We start from the raw sequence: 16,701 nt of genomic DNA, 5'->3' as shown, positions 1-16,701 counted from the left end.
ATGAATTTAAATGTTGCCTTTAGTTTGTGAAATATGCAAGTCTGCTGTTTCAGTTCAACCACACAAATTGTTATTTCCTGCGTTTGGGGTGACAAACAAATTTAAAACAGGAACTCAACCACAACATGATAAGATTTACAGATCTATGCTGAGGTTAAGGGAGCTTTGCTCACTATAGTACTGCATGATAATACCTGAGATCACAGTCAAACACAATATAAGCATACATATTTACATATTTCACTGAAAATACAGGCTCCAAAACTCAGTCTAGCAAAGGTGCTATTGTTATTGTTATTTCAAATAACTGAAATATTTGATTGACACATTTCAGAAAGATGGAAAAAAGAAGAAGCATTTGTGAACGACTAACAGCAAATCAGGTGGTATATCATTAATAAGCCATACTCATAAAATGAACCCAAGGACAATGTAAATATGAGGTCAATCCAGCTCTGAAACAGAGAGAGAAAACTTCAGACTAATCTATCAGTGTTAGGGAAAAAAGTATCAGGTCAGACAAGAAAAAAACCCAAAAACAAAACAACAACAAAGAAAAAAAATACGGTAACACTACAATCTGAAGATAAAAAGAAAGAAGCTTGTTGGATATTCGGAGATCAGATCAGACCCAGATACATTTGTACAGATGGCGTCCAGAACAGGAATTATTGTAAGTGAAGAGCACTGGAGGTACACAAGTGTGATGACAATGAGCTATCGGCGAAATGACATTTATAGATGGCAGCATAACTGTCTGTGGATCTACCAAAATACTAACTGATGACTCCCAGTGTCCAAGGCCTGCAGCATGATACAGAGGACACTTCAAAAATCACATAAGAGTTTCTAAAGAAGAATACTGAGAAAAATTATGACCTGGAGAAATATGTCAGCTGACAACACAAAAATAGAGAAATATAACAACACAAGAAACAAATGTTTATGCTTACAATAGACAGGAAATGAAAACACGTCACACAGCTGCTGTGGTCAAAGCTACAGAAGCTGTGTGAGGTTTGTATAAGAAAAGGAAGCTCAGAGGCCACAGTCAGAAGAAGAAGCTGAGAGCTCTGCTCTTGTCTGTATTAAATGCAGCTTCTCATCATTCTGCATTTTTTATTTATAATAAATACAATTTATATTAAGTAAACAGTCAGATTGAGATTGGCGAGGATCCGAGTGGGGCACGGCTAGATGTGAAGATGGGATACACTTTGCACTGCATAATGGGCTTATTATTGTGTAAGTACATTTCTAGCTTCGTTTGAATGGCACTAATTAATAAAAAAAAAAAAGCTTCTAATCTATGAGCATTATAGTCTATAACTGGTTAAAACAGTTTAATTTTATGATTCTTAAAGCAAAATGTTGCTGGTGCCTTTGCTCAGTTTAATCTGGAGCATTATGTTGGATACATGGTTGTTTTTATTGCTTTCATTGCTCGTCTCGTTTGATTTTCTGACAGTTTGATTCTGATGATGTTTCAATCTTTATTTTAGTGCTCAGTACACTCTTCTACATAAATGCTGATGGTGAGAAATTTCTTTTTCTTTGCTTTGCATTTATAGAATATGCATGACATTGCTTTCCAGATCCACACCTCCTGTACCACTCTAAATGATTTCTTAACACATTTTTATACAGTTTATATAACATTTTAAAATACTAAAATCTGATGCAGTTGCCAAAATTGTCAGGAAAAAAGACTATACATGAGATGGACAGATAACAAATAACATTAAATACAAATTTTCATTATGTTAAAATGTTGGAACACTTTAAACGTCCAGAACCAATTAAATTCCCTTTTGAACAGGCTCATAAATATTACATATTTAACTTTTCTGTGCAGTGTTGTTTCGGTATTTTCTTTAGTTGTGGGGAAATAAATAAAACACATAACACACAGATAAATAAATACAAGCAACAAAGTTTTTATGCTTCTATTTGGATTTGTAACTGAATATTTTTATGTGAACATTTGCTGTAAGGAGAATTTTGTTATAGAAATTATCACACATTACACATTCACTCAGTGATTTGTTTGGTGCTTCTAGCACTTCAAACAGAGGTGATCCAGTAATGCTGCACTAATGAATTAGACTAACTATTCACTTTAGCTAAAGTTATTAAGTTAGCTAAAGAGTTGGGATGCTGTGTAAGACATAAATAAAGCTAAAATACAAAGGTTTGCACACAGTTTTCCATGTTTCCCTACTGTAGGGGTCTCTGCAAGCATACAGAGGGGGTACTCTGAGAGGGTACAAGATGACAACTCTGGAATTCTACTAGAAACAGTCGATCATATTTGTTTGTCAAAGCTGAATTCAGGGCAAACTACGCTAAATTAGCGTTTTTAGCTAACAGCTACAATAAGTATAAAAGTTACCTTACGGCTATCATTTGTTAACATGACGCTTGTTCTTATACATGTAATACATTTATTACCAACCTGAGAGTTTATCCGCTGGTCATTCGACATGACGAATGACTTCTGAAGTCTTAATTCAGCTCAAGATGCTGTAGATTCCCGTCAGTAACACTTTCGGTCCGCTAGTAAAACGTAGTTCTATTAATCTGCGCTTGAACCGGAACCGGATGTAAGTTCCAAAAAAACTGAATTGTAGAACTGAAACTGAATGGTGAGAAGTGAAACTGAAATTATTCGAGAGCTGAATTTTTAAAGGATAAAATGCAGTTTCAAAGCAAATCAATTCATTTTCAAAATATAAAATTCAATTTCAATTTAGTGATGATCATTTTCAAACCATAAATTCAATTTCAAATTAGACTAATTCAAATTCAGTTTTCAAAAGCATTTATTCAAGTTACAATTCAGATTCAATCTGAGGACTTCAAATTCAAATTTAACTTATTCAAATTCAGTTTCTGATGGCACAGATTTCTGCCCATAACTATCTCTCACGCCATCCTTCTAAACAGACTTTCCTCTCTTGGCATCTCTGACGCACTTATTCTCACTCACTATTGATGACTCCACATTTTCCCTTCACCTCAGGTTAAGAGCCTTGGTGTCATCCTAGACAGTTTATTATCCTATAAATCTCACATCAATAATCTCACTCGTTCTGCCCATTTCCATCTATGCAACATTAACCGATTATGTCCTTCTCTTTCCACCCAGTCTTGTCCACAGTCTCATTACCTCCCACATTGACTATTGTAATTCTCTCTTGCATGGTCTCTCCCAAAAATCCCTCCATATGCTTCAACTGGTTCAAAACTCCACTGCCCGCATTATTACCAGAACCCCCTCCTACCATCACTCCTGTTCTTCACAAACTTCACTGGCTCCCTTTGAAATTCCGAATAGTAAAGAAAATTCTTCTGCTCACCTTCAAGGCCCGTCATAACCTTGCTCCTCCCTAACTTTCTAACCTGATAAGCACCACCTCTTCTGCCTGCTCACATCCAACTTGTTGTGCCTTCTTTCCATCTCAGCACCATGGAAACCAGTGCTTTCAGGCTGTGGGAATCTCTCTCTCTCGAAGTTGTTCTTTGTTTTGTCATTGTTCTATTATGTGTTTTATTCTATTGTTAAGTGTCGTTGGGTATTTGAAAGGCACTTTTAAAAATAAGTTATTATTATTATTTCTATAACAAAGTTCTTCCTGAAGCAAGTGAAAATCTGATATTTCTCTTTTCCTGTAACCTCAACAGCAAGTGAAGCCAGAGCCACACTGACAGCACAAAGTTCAATCATACCAGCAGGGGGCAGTGTGACACTGAACTGCTCTGTGGAGGGCTCTGCTGGCTGGAATGTTTATTGGTTCAGAAGTGATTCAGTCTCCTCTGAAATCCAGCTCATAAGAGAAGGTGAAACAAACAGAGTTATTAGTGTCTCACAAGGAGGTCTGTACCGCTGCAGAGGAGGGAGAGGAGATCCAGTTTACTACACAGAAGAGAGCAATGAAGTCACCATTACTGAAACCGGTAATTTCCAAAAGTGACAAACTGAAAGACCTGAATCTGTTTGTTCTGTTTCTAGAGCGGTCTGAGTTGAATTTTTAGTTTTCTGTTAAACTGAAATGGATCATTATGTGATCTGTGCTAACAACATTCTCTGTAAACTGTGAGTTTGTCTGATAAGAGAGACCCTGGGTTAACTTACCCTAACTCTGAGTTAGGTTACCAAGTTACCATGGTAACAGGCTATGTGACGTTAGTCCGCTTCTGACAGGTTTTCTTTAACAAACTCAGAGTTTCTCCATGACTCATCCTCTTCTGCTCCAGTTGAACCAGCTGACTAACACTGGGTTTCATTTCCTCATTCACAAAATCAAACCTCAGAGTGGAGCCAGTTAATCTGCAGTAGTTTGTGTTTTTAAAAGCGTGAAAATCAGAATTCAATATTAGTTTGCCATTTTGTGTACTTGTTGAGTGCTTTTACATTTATTCAGAATCTGAACATGTTTTCACTGAAAATCATCTATATCAGTGTCTCAACCCAGATAACTGTGACACTGATCCAGATCTGTCTGAAGGTGTTATAGGCTCTGTAATGGAACAGAAAACTGGGTCTGCATCACACTGCATTTGTACAGCAGTACGATCTAAAATGGATAAGAATGACAGATTCAGACTGGAAAGGACCTTCTTTTAACACGTTTGTCTGATGCAAATTTGCATTAAGACTTGGAAAGCTGCATTTTTGAGCTAAATGTGAAAGTTACTATCTGTGAACTCTGACTATTAATGGTAACTTTGTTATTCTTCTTCTTCTTCTTCTTCTTCTTCTTCTTACTATTATTATTATTATTATCATTATTATTATTATTATACAAATATATAAATAAATACATGGGTCTGCATCAGATGCTATTCACAAGGCAGGAAAAATCCAACACAGGACACAAAATATCTAAAAGCAATTTGTTTGTGCAACATTTGTATTTTGTGATGTACTTTTTCCTGTCACCTCAACAGCAAGTAAACCCAAAGCCAAACTGACAGCACAAAGTTTAATCATACCAGTAGGGGGCAGTGTGACCCTGACCTGCTCTGTGAACCCATCATCATCATCTGGATGGAAATACTACTGGTACAGAGAGGAGAAATCCTCTGAACCTCTGACCACACAAGATGCAGTTTTCCACTCAAATGGACAAATCAGTGTCTCACAGGAAGGACTCTACAGGTGCAGAGGAGGAAGAGGAAACCCAGTTTACTACACAGAGGACAGCCAGTCAGTCAGGATTGGGAAAACTGGTGAGTTTGTATTCACCAACATGTTAAATAGATTGATGACTGAGGATTACTATGAAGGAAAAACAAAATTATATTTCACGGTAACCTCTTTGGCATTGTAATAATGCTCTTATTGGAAATTGTTGAACATGAACAGTCATGTAAAATGTCGAGTCCATGGGAACTGACTAAAAGTGCTCTCTAGTCAAGTAAAATATATTAATTTTCATAAGAATACAAATATGAAACATAAATATCACAGATTAACAGAACATAAAAAAGGAAAACATATGGGGGAAAAAAACACTGAGAAAAGCATTGAGAAAAAAGTGGAGAGTGAGCCTGACGAAATATTATTCATTACTTTCAACAGGATCTGTCCTCACTGTGTCTCCATCATGGCTGAGTCCTGGAGCCTCAGTAACTCTGAACTGTGAGGTTGAACATCCGTCTGCAGGATGGAGCTTCTACTGGTATAAAGCTGTTCCTGATCTATCAGAGAAATCCTCCAGTTATGAGCTGCTACCTGATGGCAGTGGGACTGCACAGGACTCCTACATCATTCATGGACAGACACACACAGCAGGATATGTGTGCAGAGCTGGAAGAGGAGACCCAGAGTATCACACTGATCACAGTCAACCAAAGTTTGTCTGGTCTGCAGGTCAGTTTGTTTGTCTTATAACCAGTGCAGCTGTTGTTTACCTCCAAAGGTCACCCAAAGGAGAATTGAATCTTTTCGTTTCTGATTGTGATTAAAGTCTTTATTTAAAACTTGTTTAATGTTTAGCTCAGTGAAATAAGTAGGCGACCCTATATGCCGTGTGGCTAGGCAGCAGTCTGACCTGTGTCCCTTTGCTGCTTGTCTTCCCCTTTCACTCTCCCTGCTTTCCTGTCTCTCTACACTGTCACTATCAAAAAAAAGTAAGAAGCTTTGTGTTTATTAATTGTAATTATTTTCACTTAGATAAAAGTGCATGTACAGATAAAACAGCCAAAAATACAAAATTTTTAAAAAAAGATCAAGAGAGAACGCTAACTAGTTAACTGCTCTGACAAATATGAGGAAAACACTGACAGATAAGGAGATTATAATTGTTGCCATTAAAAAAAAAACATCTGTGAGCTTTGTCTCTTCACTGCATGTTGTTTCCAGATGTTCGTTCAGCAGCGTCTCTCACAGTGAGTCCTGACAGAGTGCAACACTTCACCTCTGACTCTGTCTCACTGACCTGTGAGGGAAACTTCACTGAGTGGAGAGTGAGGAAGTTCTCTGAGGACGGCCGACTGTACTCTGACTGTAGGAGAATGACTGGATCCACATGTAACATCAACACATCAAAGTCAGATACTGCAGTGTACTGGTGTGAGTCTGGATCAGGAGAGTTCAGCAGTGCAGTCAACATCACTGTACAGAGTATGTTATTATACATTTACTTCTTGGATTTGGATGATTTAAATGTCACATAAACATTTGTCCCAGCTTTGCTGTATGTGAAGTCATTTCATGTGGGAAAAATATGACACATACAGCAGTTTTTAAATTTACAAGATCAGGTCTTGATGATGAGCATTTGTACAATCTGTTCTTATTATTGTTTGTCAGCTTTTTCTAAAAGTGTGCACCAGCTGATGTGACTGAAACAATTGTGTGTGATTGTGTCACAGATGATGGTAATGGTCCTATCCTGGTGAGTCCTGTTCATCCTGTGACTGAGGGAGCTTCTGTTAGTCTGAGCTGCAGTTTGAGAACACAAAAAATACTTTCCAATGTGTTTTTCTATCACAATGACAAACTTATTCAAAATGATCCCCGAGGGGAGCTGAAGATCTCTGCAGTGTCAAAGTCTGATGAAGGTTTCTACAAGTGTCAGTACTCAGGAAGAGAGTCAGCACAGAGCTGGATGTCAGTTAAAGGTGAGCAGGATCAAAACATCTGATACATTTTTCTAAACCAATGACTGAGAAGGAACGTTAGATTGTCTGATTTAATTCTCAAAATCACTTGGCTCCATTTTATGAATGTATTTATTTATAAAATTATAATTTATTAATAATTGATTGCTGTTTGTTGTTACAGTAACTTTGTCAGGAGCTGACAGCTCTTCATCTCCTGTGTGGTTGATTGTTGGACTGGTTTGTGGAGTCTCTCTCATTATTATTCTCCTGCTCTTGTTGTATCGCTGCAGACAGTCCAAGTGTAAGAGCCTCTTCTTTTCACTCTGTATTAGAGAGTTTATTTACTACATACACTTTAATTATTCACACATATACTAATACTACTGTTATCTTTATGTAATCACACAAGTTGAATACAGTGAAATTGGTGTACTCCAGTTTGAAAAGCACGCAACAGCTAGATATGAAAAAGATGTGAGATTTAAGAAGACTATCTCGTGATATGTTTATAAACATTTAACTTTTTCTTTGTCTTTTCTTTTTTTTATTGCAGTTCCAGATGAAACCCAAGATGTCACATATTCTCTCATTAAGCTTAAAGATTTTGAAAAGAGGAGTATGCAAAGCACACATTGTGTGGGGGAAAAAATTGTATTAATTATTTTCTTTTGTGAATTAATCTGATCATCTTAACAGGGAAGCATCACAAACCAGAGGAGTGTGTTATTTACTCTGAGGTGAAGACAGGAGCTGCAGGTACAGTCACAACAGTCTCATTCCGTGTTTGTACTTGAACGTGTCATCACATCATTATATTGCAGGTAATTATAGGTCAACATGGAGTTTAGTTATTCACTTACTAATCAGTGTTTCAGCTTTACTGAATCACAGCATCCACAGATTCTGACCCAGACCTCAATCACAAAACACACACATGCAAAGCTGAAGTGTCACAGGCAACAAATGATTTCACTTAGATTTCTTTCACTGTAGTTGCAAAAAGTTTAAAGTTCATATGTATCCAACATGTTTGTATCATATCTGTGCTGAACAAATGTGTGCTGAGCTCTGACGTCTCTTTCAGAGGACAGTCTGATGTATGCTGAAGTCAAACAGCCCAAAAAAGAAAAAGCCAAGAAAAACAAAGGTGAGCAAAGTCTGCCATCATCTCCACTGAATATTGTTCAACATGTTTATCAGCTCTTAAAATGTAAATCTGTTTATTTTAATATTTATATTTAGGTATTCACAACAAGCAGCTGATTAATAAAATATATCAAACTCTATCTTTGCATTAGTGGAGACATCCAGTTTCCTCCTGGTTAATGATATTATTGTTCTCAATGATCTTCTCTTCATTCACAGGAAAATCAAGTCCTGCAGCTGATGCAGCAGTTTATTCTGAAGTCACATCAGGAAGCTCTCTCAGTAATTCTGCTGCCATGCAGGCTGATTTATTCTTCACATTATTAAATGTCTTCAGCTCATAATATCTTTACATGTTGGAAATCACTTTGTCTTTTTGTGCTTGTCTTACAGGTCAGTGAGGAGAGCTGTAGCAGCAAAGCCAAGAAGAAGCTTTTTATGAAGCCACTCTTGCTCCTCTGATATTTTTTATTTAAATCTATGCTCTCATTTTTATGAAGATTATATATTTTTAAAATACACTTTTTAAAAAATATATATATTCATTGTTAAAGGTTTTGTATAAAACTTTGAATGTATCCTGTTCCAACAGCTGCAAAAAAAAAAAGTTTGAAATATGTGATCATATATTTAGTTTCTTATATAGCGCAACTTAAAGTCAGAGTTGTTTGCCATGACTTTTGTTGCCATGAAAACAGGATACTGCTGGACTTCAAGTTTGCTCTGTCCATTTTACTTTAGTTATTTTGTTTGTCCTGTCTTAGTTTTATTGTCTTTTGTTATTCTATTTGAGAGGGATTTATCTTTTAGCTCTTTTTAGAGTCATTTTATATATTGTGAATAAAATAAATGTTTTTATTTGCTACTCTTTTGGGTGTAAAATACCTTTATTGGTTACTTTCTATTTTGCCTCTGGCTTGTTTTTATCAACTGAAAAGCCTCATGATTTCCCCAAAATGGGGAAACTAAGCATGTGGTTTCAACGAAAAGCCTTCTGTTTATGAGATGTCTTTTTTCATGGTATCAGCACACAGCAGAGAGTAAACAAGGAGTTCAGACAAAAAGCACAGTGGAAATTTCTCTTTGATAATTATCACTGTGACATTTAAGAATGCATGACACTGTGAAAAGCAATGAAAAATAATTGTGGTCATTGTGGTGCTGAGACATGGAAAGTGGAAAAAAAGCAACAAAAAATGTGACATGTTGTAAAACTGAAATTCCTCACACTGAAACAGCCTGTATGAGTCTGTTTAAAAAATAAAAATAAATCTGGTCTTTTCAATATTTTCCCCATGTTTTTTTCAAACCTTTATATGTCAAAGCCACCCTGCTGAATAGCTATTGAAACTTGTATAGGCAGTATATAAACAACAAATAATATACCATAAACAGCAGGTTACATTTAAATGTATTTCCCCATTTCTATTGTTGCCAACAAACAAACTCAAACATCACCAACAGCAAAAATCAGTCTTTGGAAAATCTGTATGTTTCCCTCCCTCCCCTACTCGCTGGCAGCTGGATTGCAGGTCGTGTCAGATAGCTCAGCTATTATTATGCCAGCAAGACAGCATTTAAGTCAGTGAAGTATCATTTTGAATTTGTGTTTGAAAAGGACAAAAAAGAACACCACAGTGAAATGCAAACTGAGTCTATCTTATATGAAGTGTCTCTACTTTTAACCTGGAAAATTTCCTGTTAATACAATCATACTGTGATTTTCATGCCAGATTTCAGTCTTGTCCTTGTATGCAGTTTCTATAGTCTTTGTGAATGTTTAGACATTATGTATTTTTATGATCATATATTCACAGTCTTCACAATTTGAAGCTGACAAAAATTATTCTGGAATGGTTCTGTGTTTTGTAGATATAGTTTTTTGCAAGTTGGTGAAACTCTGCCACTTAAATATTCTCTAAATATTCTCCCTTAATACATATCTAAGGAGACAAGAAGTAAAAGTCAAAAACAGCTTTACTGCTGAGCTCCTTAATAAATACAACGAACAGCAGGTCAGGTCCAAATAATCTGAAACTACACCTCTTGCAACAAAACACAAACACAAGGACAAACACAAACATAAAAGAGAACATGGCAAAGGACAAGGAAGACAGGTGGGAGGACAGCTAAAACCAATCACAGATGACAAGATGGGGAAGTAGAACTAAACACAAAGCACTATGGACACAAGAGATCAAAATAAGACAGGAAGATAAGATGAGACCAGAAAAAGACATACAAGCTTGGCATAGAGACAGAAGATAAACAAACAAGGAGACAAGACTGGGGGGACAGAATGGGAATACTAAAGGGGATAAACAATCATTTAAATAAAGAAGTCAAGGAACTAAAGGCACTGATAACAAACTCATAAGGAAAGCAACCCCCCCCCCCCCCCCCAAAAAAAAAAAAAACCCCAAAAAACTATCATTATAAACTAAAGACCATCAATATATCTATCATACAGAACATAGTACCATAATACAAAGATTATAAAAAATACAAAACTAGATTAACCATAAATATCCTATGAAAATCTAAACCCTGTGTCCAAGACATAGAGATCATATTAAATATTTGAACAAGATAGTAAAATTAAATGAAATAGTAAAATATATCAATTTAAACAGTTAAACATTAAAGTATGCTCGTTTGTAAATAATATATGGATTTATAAGATTTTCAAATCACAATTCTCTCTTTTTTTAAATTTACATTCCATGCAGCATTCCTTTTTTTTTGCAGATGAGTCTGTAAAACTGAATCTTCTTATTCACTTAAATTTAGCACATGCCTTAGAAGTGTGATGACCCCTTGGCCTTTTGTGCCCTCAGTCTTAGATTTATGTTGTTTGTACTGTGCTTTGTTCTGCTGGAGGCTAACTACCTGCATGAGCTACACCTGGACCCAGTGAGCTTGGCTATGAAGGCTTCTCTCTGTCCTGACTTTAGCATCCACATCCTTACTTGATCTTGCTTAGCTGCAGCATGATTTCTTGAGTTATTTTGCTATTTTTACACTCTGCCACACATAAATGCATGCTTTACACTACTGACCTGCTGGCAAACATGTTTTCTTTATTTATATTGTCATTAATCTATTCTTACTTAGTTATCACTTCGGTCAGTCTCCCTCTCTTGTTGGAGCCAATGGGCCAGGGTTGCCAGGGTTTCCATGGCAACAAAAGTCATACATGCTCTAGAAACCATCACAGCAATACAGTAAGCATGTACTCTGTCTTTTATCAGCCTGGCTCTGATGTGTGGTTAGCAGAAAGTTCTGAGTTTATTTAAGCTGCTATAGTGAGTGATGAATTACTGTTGTGGTGAATAAGCTTTCTTTGGCTTGTGATTATAATCAGTCTGTTTGTAGCACATCTCCCACTGTACACACATACAGTCTCAGACAGTTTCCTTCCAGAAATCACACACATATCAGTTCCGGTCCTGCTACTGTGTAAAACAGGATAGAATATTATTTGATGCCAAGCAGTTGTGCTGGTCAGCCTCCTCTGGCATTCCCCCTGAACCCACTGCACCACCCCTTCCCTGCAGCTGAACCACAAACCACACCCAACCACCACGGACTGAAACTTTGCTACCACTTATTCCACTGAACATAATTGTTGGCTGAGGAATTTTATAAATGAATGTGCTTATTTGGTACAGGCCTATTACAGAGTTATTATGCCTGTGAAAATAAATGCAAGTGCAACTTAAAGTGATTGTGTATTGTGTATCTCCTAAGTAAAAAACACAGTAACTTTATCATTTTTTCTCTGGCCTACTAAACTAAAAAGAGGAAGAACAATTTGAGCTGAATTTGTACAGCCTTCCAAAGAACACGATTGAGCCCTGACAGCTGATAGCAGAGATAGATCATAGGCAGAACTCAAGATACCAAGTTTTTAAAACTCCACTCTCATCTGTCATCATGTTGCTGCAGATATTAATTACTGACTAGCTACTTCCTTTTTTTCTGTTTTATTTTGCAAATGATGTGCTTTAGTTACTATATATAATGTCTGCTATATAATTCAAAATAAAAACTGATTGCACATGCACTAAACACATTTGTCGTCTGCTCGCACATAACCTCTAGTGAGTATATGGTGGCATCTTATCCCTGACATATCACATCTTTTTTTGTGTAAAGGGGAACAGAAAATTCAGTCAACTGTTTAGCATAATGAGGCAATACATGGTTTTTGCTTTGTGTATTTCTCAATATGCTTTCAACTTTTAAAGTTAGTACTGCTATAAAATTCAAAACCATAATATTCAATAAATTGTTAATAAAGTTCAAATCTTTTAATAGTGTTGGATCTATAAGATCCTGATTTTTGGTGGCTGCTTTAGAGTCGAGAACCTGGTACTAGAAGCTACCTTAGAAGTGCAAACAAGGAACACGTGAACACATGGTACACGGTAGAATAGCAAAGAAGCATGGCAATGGCTTACTTTTCTGAGTGCCATGCTTTGTTTTCAGTTAAAAAATATATAGTTTTTGGCACAAAGATATTGATTATTGTGTTTTGGTATTTTATTTGGCACATTTACCCACCAAATAAGGTCTGTGTGCATCTGTACCATTGCAATTTAGCAAGCAAGAAAATGAATTTGTGCGTTGGTTTATTTATTCCTCTGGTTTGTAAAAACTGCATCTCATTTCCATCAGTTCAGCCACATAAATAATCCGGTCACAACCACCTTCTAACCAAAATTCAACCACAAGATGAAAACATTTACATATCAAAGCAGAAGTGAAAGGATGTTTTCCATTGTAATAGTACAAAAAACTAGCTAAAAGTCTATTTTTTTCCTGCAACTTAAAAGGGAGTATCTTAACCTTGTTTCCTGTTATAGGCATATTCTTTGGTCTAATTATGTCAAAGCAAGTTTGTTCACCTCAACTAGGGCCCAGCATGTTTTGCATGAATCTGCTCAGGACTGCCAGAAATAAATGATATGCTGCCATCCGGCCACTGACAGTCTCAAAAACCCAGACAAATATTCCAGAATTATAGCAATCCAAATGTATGGGGTTGTATGACTTTTTTTGTATGGGAAAAAAAGTGAGTTTCTAAAGAAGACAGAAGTAAAACTAAACCTAAATGAAAGCTTTGCCTGACTTGAAGTAACAGAACCGTTATTTTATAACCCAGAGAAAGAGAACAACACTGAGAACAAGCTTGAATGTTCTGAATGGACAGGAAACGTAAACACTGATGCGGTTGAAGTTATAGCAGATGGTTGAGCTCAGAGTAAAAGGGAAGGAAGCATGGAAGCCACTGAGAAGAAGAAGTTACGGTCTCATCTATATTAAGCACAGCATCTCTTTCTTCTGCTTATTTGTGAAAAGTAAAACACTGAAAGCTTAGCTGTGCATCAGAGAGCTGCAGAGCTGGATGTGAGGATGAAGCGCTCTTTGCTCTGCATGCTGGAGTTATTCTGTAAGTACATCACTGACTTTCTCTTGTGACCAATTTAAGAAACTATATTGGTGTAAATTAAAGTGTATGAGGTGGTTAACAAGTCTTTGAGAATTCGAATGGTACTACCTTGTGTCCATTTAAAGCAGGGTATTGTGTTGGAAACACTGCTGTTTTACATTACTAGTTTAGAGCATATAAGCAAAGAAATTTGAGGATGAGTCTCCGATCTGAAAATTTACTTTAACCTCCTAAGACCCGAACTCTTCCACAGCATGCATTTTAAAGTTTTCTTTGATATTTGGACATATTGGGGCCAGATGAATGTAAAAACAAAGAATTACCAGATTTTTTTTTTTTACCTAATTTTTTTTTTTAATAAAAATAAGAGCCACATATGAGGATATTCGTTTAAAATTTTGATAGAACAGTAGCAGTATAATGTCGTAAGTGAATATCAGGCCCTTGTAGAGCAAAATTGAGTATTTTGGTCTAAATAACCCAAAATGTGATGTCCACATATGTGGACGCCAGGTCCTAGGAGGTTAAAAAATGTTTTAGTTCATAGTGAGTTGATTTGCTGCTGTTTTGATGATGTTTCAATCTTGATTTCAGTGCTCAGTACACTCTTCGATGTAAATGCTGAAGGTACGACAGTTTTTTTTCTTCCTGTTTACAAAATATGAACAGCATTGATGTATCTCCTGTATCTTTCTGTTTATGTGTTGTCACGGCTGAATCAAAATCCAGACACAGACAAGAACTGACAAAATTATCAGGAGTTTACTTTCACAGACATCAGTAGCTGAGAGAAACAGGTGTCTATGGTAAATGTAGGGGGCTGATTATCCATCGGGAGAGAACCAGCTTTCTGATTTGGTGAACAAAGCCAGGAACAGGGTGAGTTAGAATTGATTTGAGTTGACTGACAGGAAACAGGAGCGAGCGCTGCCCACACATGATGATAGATGAATGTCCAGGAAAACAGAGATAAGGCTCAGTGAGAGCCAGAGAGAATCAGATACACCTGAATCTGTCATGTGGCAGTGTGGAGATACAGGTTCCCAGTATTTAGGGCTGAAACTCCAGTGGCCCCAGCACATCTGAAGCTGTACCCCATCCATCCTGTACTGGAGGATGGATGGGGCTTAGGGAGCTGAACTAGCAAATGTAAAATATATTTAAAATTTCCTAACACATTTCAGTCTTAGAAATGCCAGGTAAGAGCCAAAGAGTGTGACTCACTGATACAAATGTGTCTCTTTCTGTGCATTTGTTTCATCACCTTTACAAATAAAATTAGTGATCCAGCAGAATCCACTCGACAAGGATTAAATACCATGGATTAATACTATTTCAAACAAGAAATAGTATTAATCTTTTCTACTTTAGCTATGAAACATTTTAAACTAATTAATTACCATTTCTGTTTTGCAATGGTTACAGTATTGCAACCATTAATTATGACTACTTAACTTATTTTGTATATTCAATCATGTACTAACCCATATTCCAATATAAATTATCTTCACAAATGTATTTTATGGTGTGTGTAAAAACATGACCTCTCATACACACAAGAAAACATATATTTTCCTTTACTGAAACATCTTTACAAACAAAAAAATACAGTGGTACAGCAATACAAACCAAGCTGAGCTGTAGCTCACACTTAAGACAAAAATGTCCTAAACAATTAAATATATTCCCTTTATGAAAAGTAATAAAAATAAACATCTCCATCACAGCAGTAGCATATTCAAGTTCCACCAGGTGAAAACACACACACACACACACACACACACACACACACACACACACACACACACACACAAACATGCACTTACATACACCCACATATACACACACGGGTCAAGTTTCCTCCCCACAATCAGATCCCAGTACAGCTGTGTAAACTTAGAAACTGAAAACTTTTAAACAGTACATAAATTAACTAAACAACTTAAGTTTCAACCCAATTGTTACACTAGGAACAATTTTCTCTTTTTGTTGCATTTCTAACTTACAGAACATGACAAGGCTGTTGTGATAGCAAACAACACAACCATACCAACAGGGGGCAATGTGACACTGACCTGTGATGTGAAGAAATCTACCAACTTAAAATATGAGTGGTTCAGAGAAACCTCATCCGTAAAACCGTCAGCAATGTCTAATGTATCAGAGAGAGTTATCTCTGTCTTGAATGGAGGAAACTACACCTGTAAACCTGCAGGGGAAAATGTCATCATAACAGAAAGTGACTCAGTCACCATTCAGGAAACTGGTGAGTTTGAATATTTAAACAGAATAAAATGACAAAGTCTTTTTTACACATTTACACATGTAACAGGAGTGTGTGGCGTATTTATTAACCATTTCTAAATCATGTCTCAAGAAGTGTAATCAGTGGGTAAATGATTACTAATGTTCTTCATCTCAATATAAAAGCAAATCTAAAACATACTAATTGCAGATATCCACATCTGTTTTTAAGATCCCAAGTTTCAAATATTAAAACTCTTTTAATTTTAGACAGTTTAATAGAAACAATTTCTCCTTTAAAATTTCAATCAGTTTGCTGAAAAACCAAAACAGATTCAAGAGTCTTATATTGATATTTGAGTTATCTTAGATTCCTGCAAACAAAAAAGAACATTTGCTCACCTGCTACTGAAAACAGTGATGTTTTTCTTTCTCAGTTCGTAACAGGATCACAGTAACGCTGCATCACAGCTGGCCTCAGATATTCACTGGTGAGACAATCACTCTCAGATGTGAGATTCAGGGAGGTGAAGGAAAGGTGTGGAAATATGAATGGACAGCACCCAACACAAACAGCCCTCCAACATCCAGTGAATACAGGATCAGCAGAGTTTCAGTGTCCCACAGTGGAGACTACAGATGTCGGGGTAGCAGTGACTATCTCTTAACAGGATGGAGTGATGCCTTCAGACTGACAGTTTCATGTGAGTTGGACCATGATTCATGCTGACATTTAATGTTTTAAT

General features: G+C 36.5%; 2 protein-coding genes across 4 annotated transcripts in view; both read left to right on the top strand.

The window, feature by feature from the left end:
- The first annotated feature begins 1,068 nt into the window (after positions 1-1,068).
- LOC146390974 (obscurin-like) lies at positions 1,069-9,524 on the top strand. Of its 3 annotated transcripts, XM_084923852.1 has the most exons (13): positions 1,069-1,245; positions 1,503-1,535; positions 3,685-3,957; positions 4,951-5,232; positions 5,585-5,875; positions 6,368-6,628; positions 6,880-7,128; positions 7,292-7,411; positions 7,664-7,726; positions 7,807-7,866; positions 8,195-8,257; positions 8,476-8,538; positions 8,650-9,524. In XM_084923852.1, the coding sequence occupies exons 1-13, from the start codon at positions 1,206-1,208 to the stop codon at positions 8,655-8,657; spliced, it is 1,806 nt and encodes a 601-aa protein (XP_084779978.1). In that variant the 5' UTR covers positions 1,069-1,205; the 3' UTR covers positions 8,658-9,524. The 3 variants fall into 3 exon arrangements, with proteins under 3 accessions (XP_084779978.1, XP_084779977.1, XP_084779976.1); XM_084923851.1 differs by having other exon boundaries at positions 7,304-7,411; positions 8,476-9,524; XM_084923850.1 differs by having other exon boundaries at positions 8,476-9,524.
- A 4,103-nt stretch (positions 9,525-13,627) lies between these two features.
- Positions 13,628-16,701, top strand: part of LOC146390973 (Fc receptor-like protein 5) — a 35,216-nt gene continuing 32,142 nt past the window's right edge. Inside the window, exons 1-4 of the mRNA XM_084923845.1 lie at positions 13,628-13,711; positions 14,306-14,338; positions 15,720-15,977; positions 16,393-16,659. Of these exons, the coding sequence (XP_084779971.1) occupies positions 13,675-13,711; positions 14,306-14,338; positions 15,720-15,977; positions 16,393-16,659 (595 nt within the window). The 5' untranslated portion in view covers positions 13,628-13,674. The remainder of the gene's footprint in view (positions 13,712-14,305; positions 14,339-15,719; positions 15,978-16,392; positions 16,660-16,701) is intronic.

This window comes from Perissodus microlepis, chromosome 3 (assembly GCF_051167445.1).
Source record: "Perissodus microlepis isolate ML-2025 ecotype Zambia chromosome 3, ASM5116744v1, whole genome shotgun sequence".
Taxonomy (NCBI): domain Eukaryota; kingdom Metazoa; phylum Chordata; class Actinopteri; order Cichliformes; family Cichlidae; genus Perissodus; species Perissodus microlepis.
This window is presented reverse-complemented; position numbering and strand designations above follow the sequence as displayed.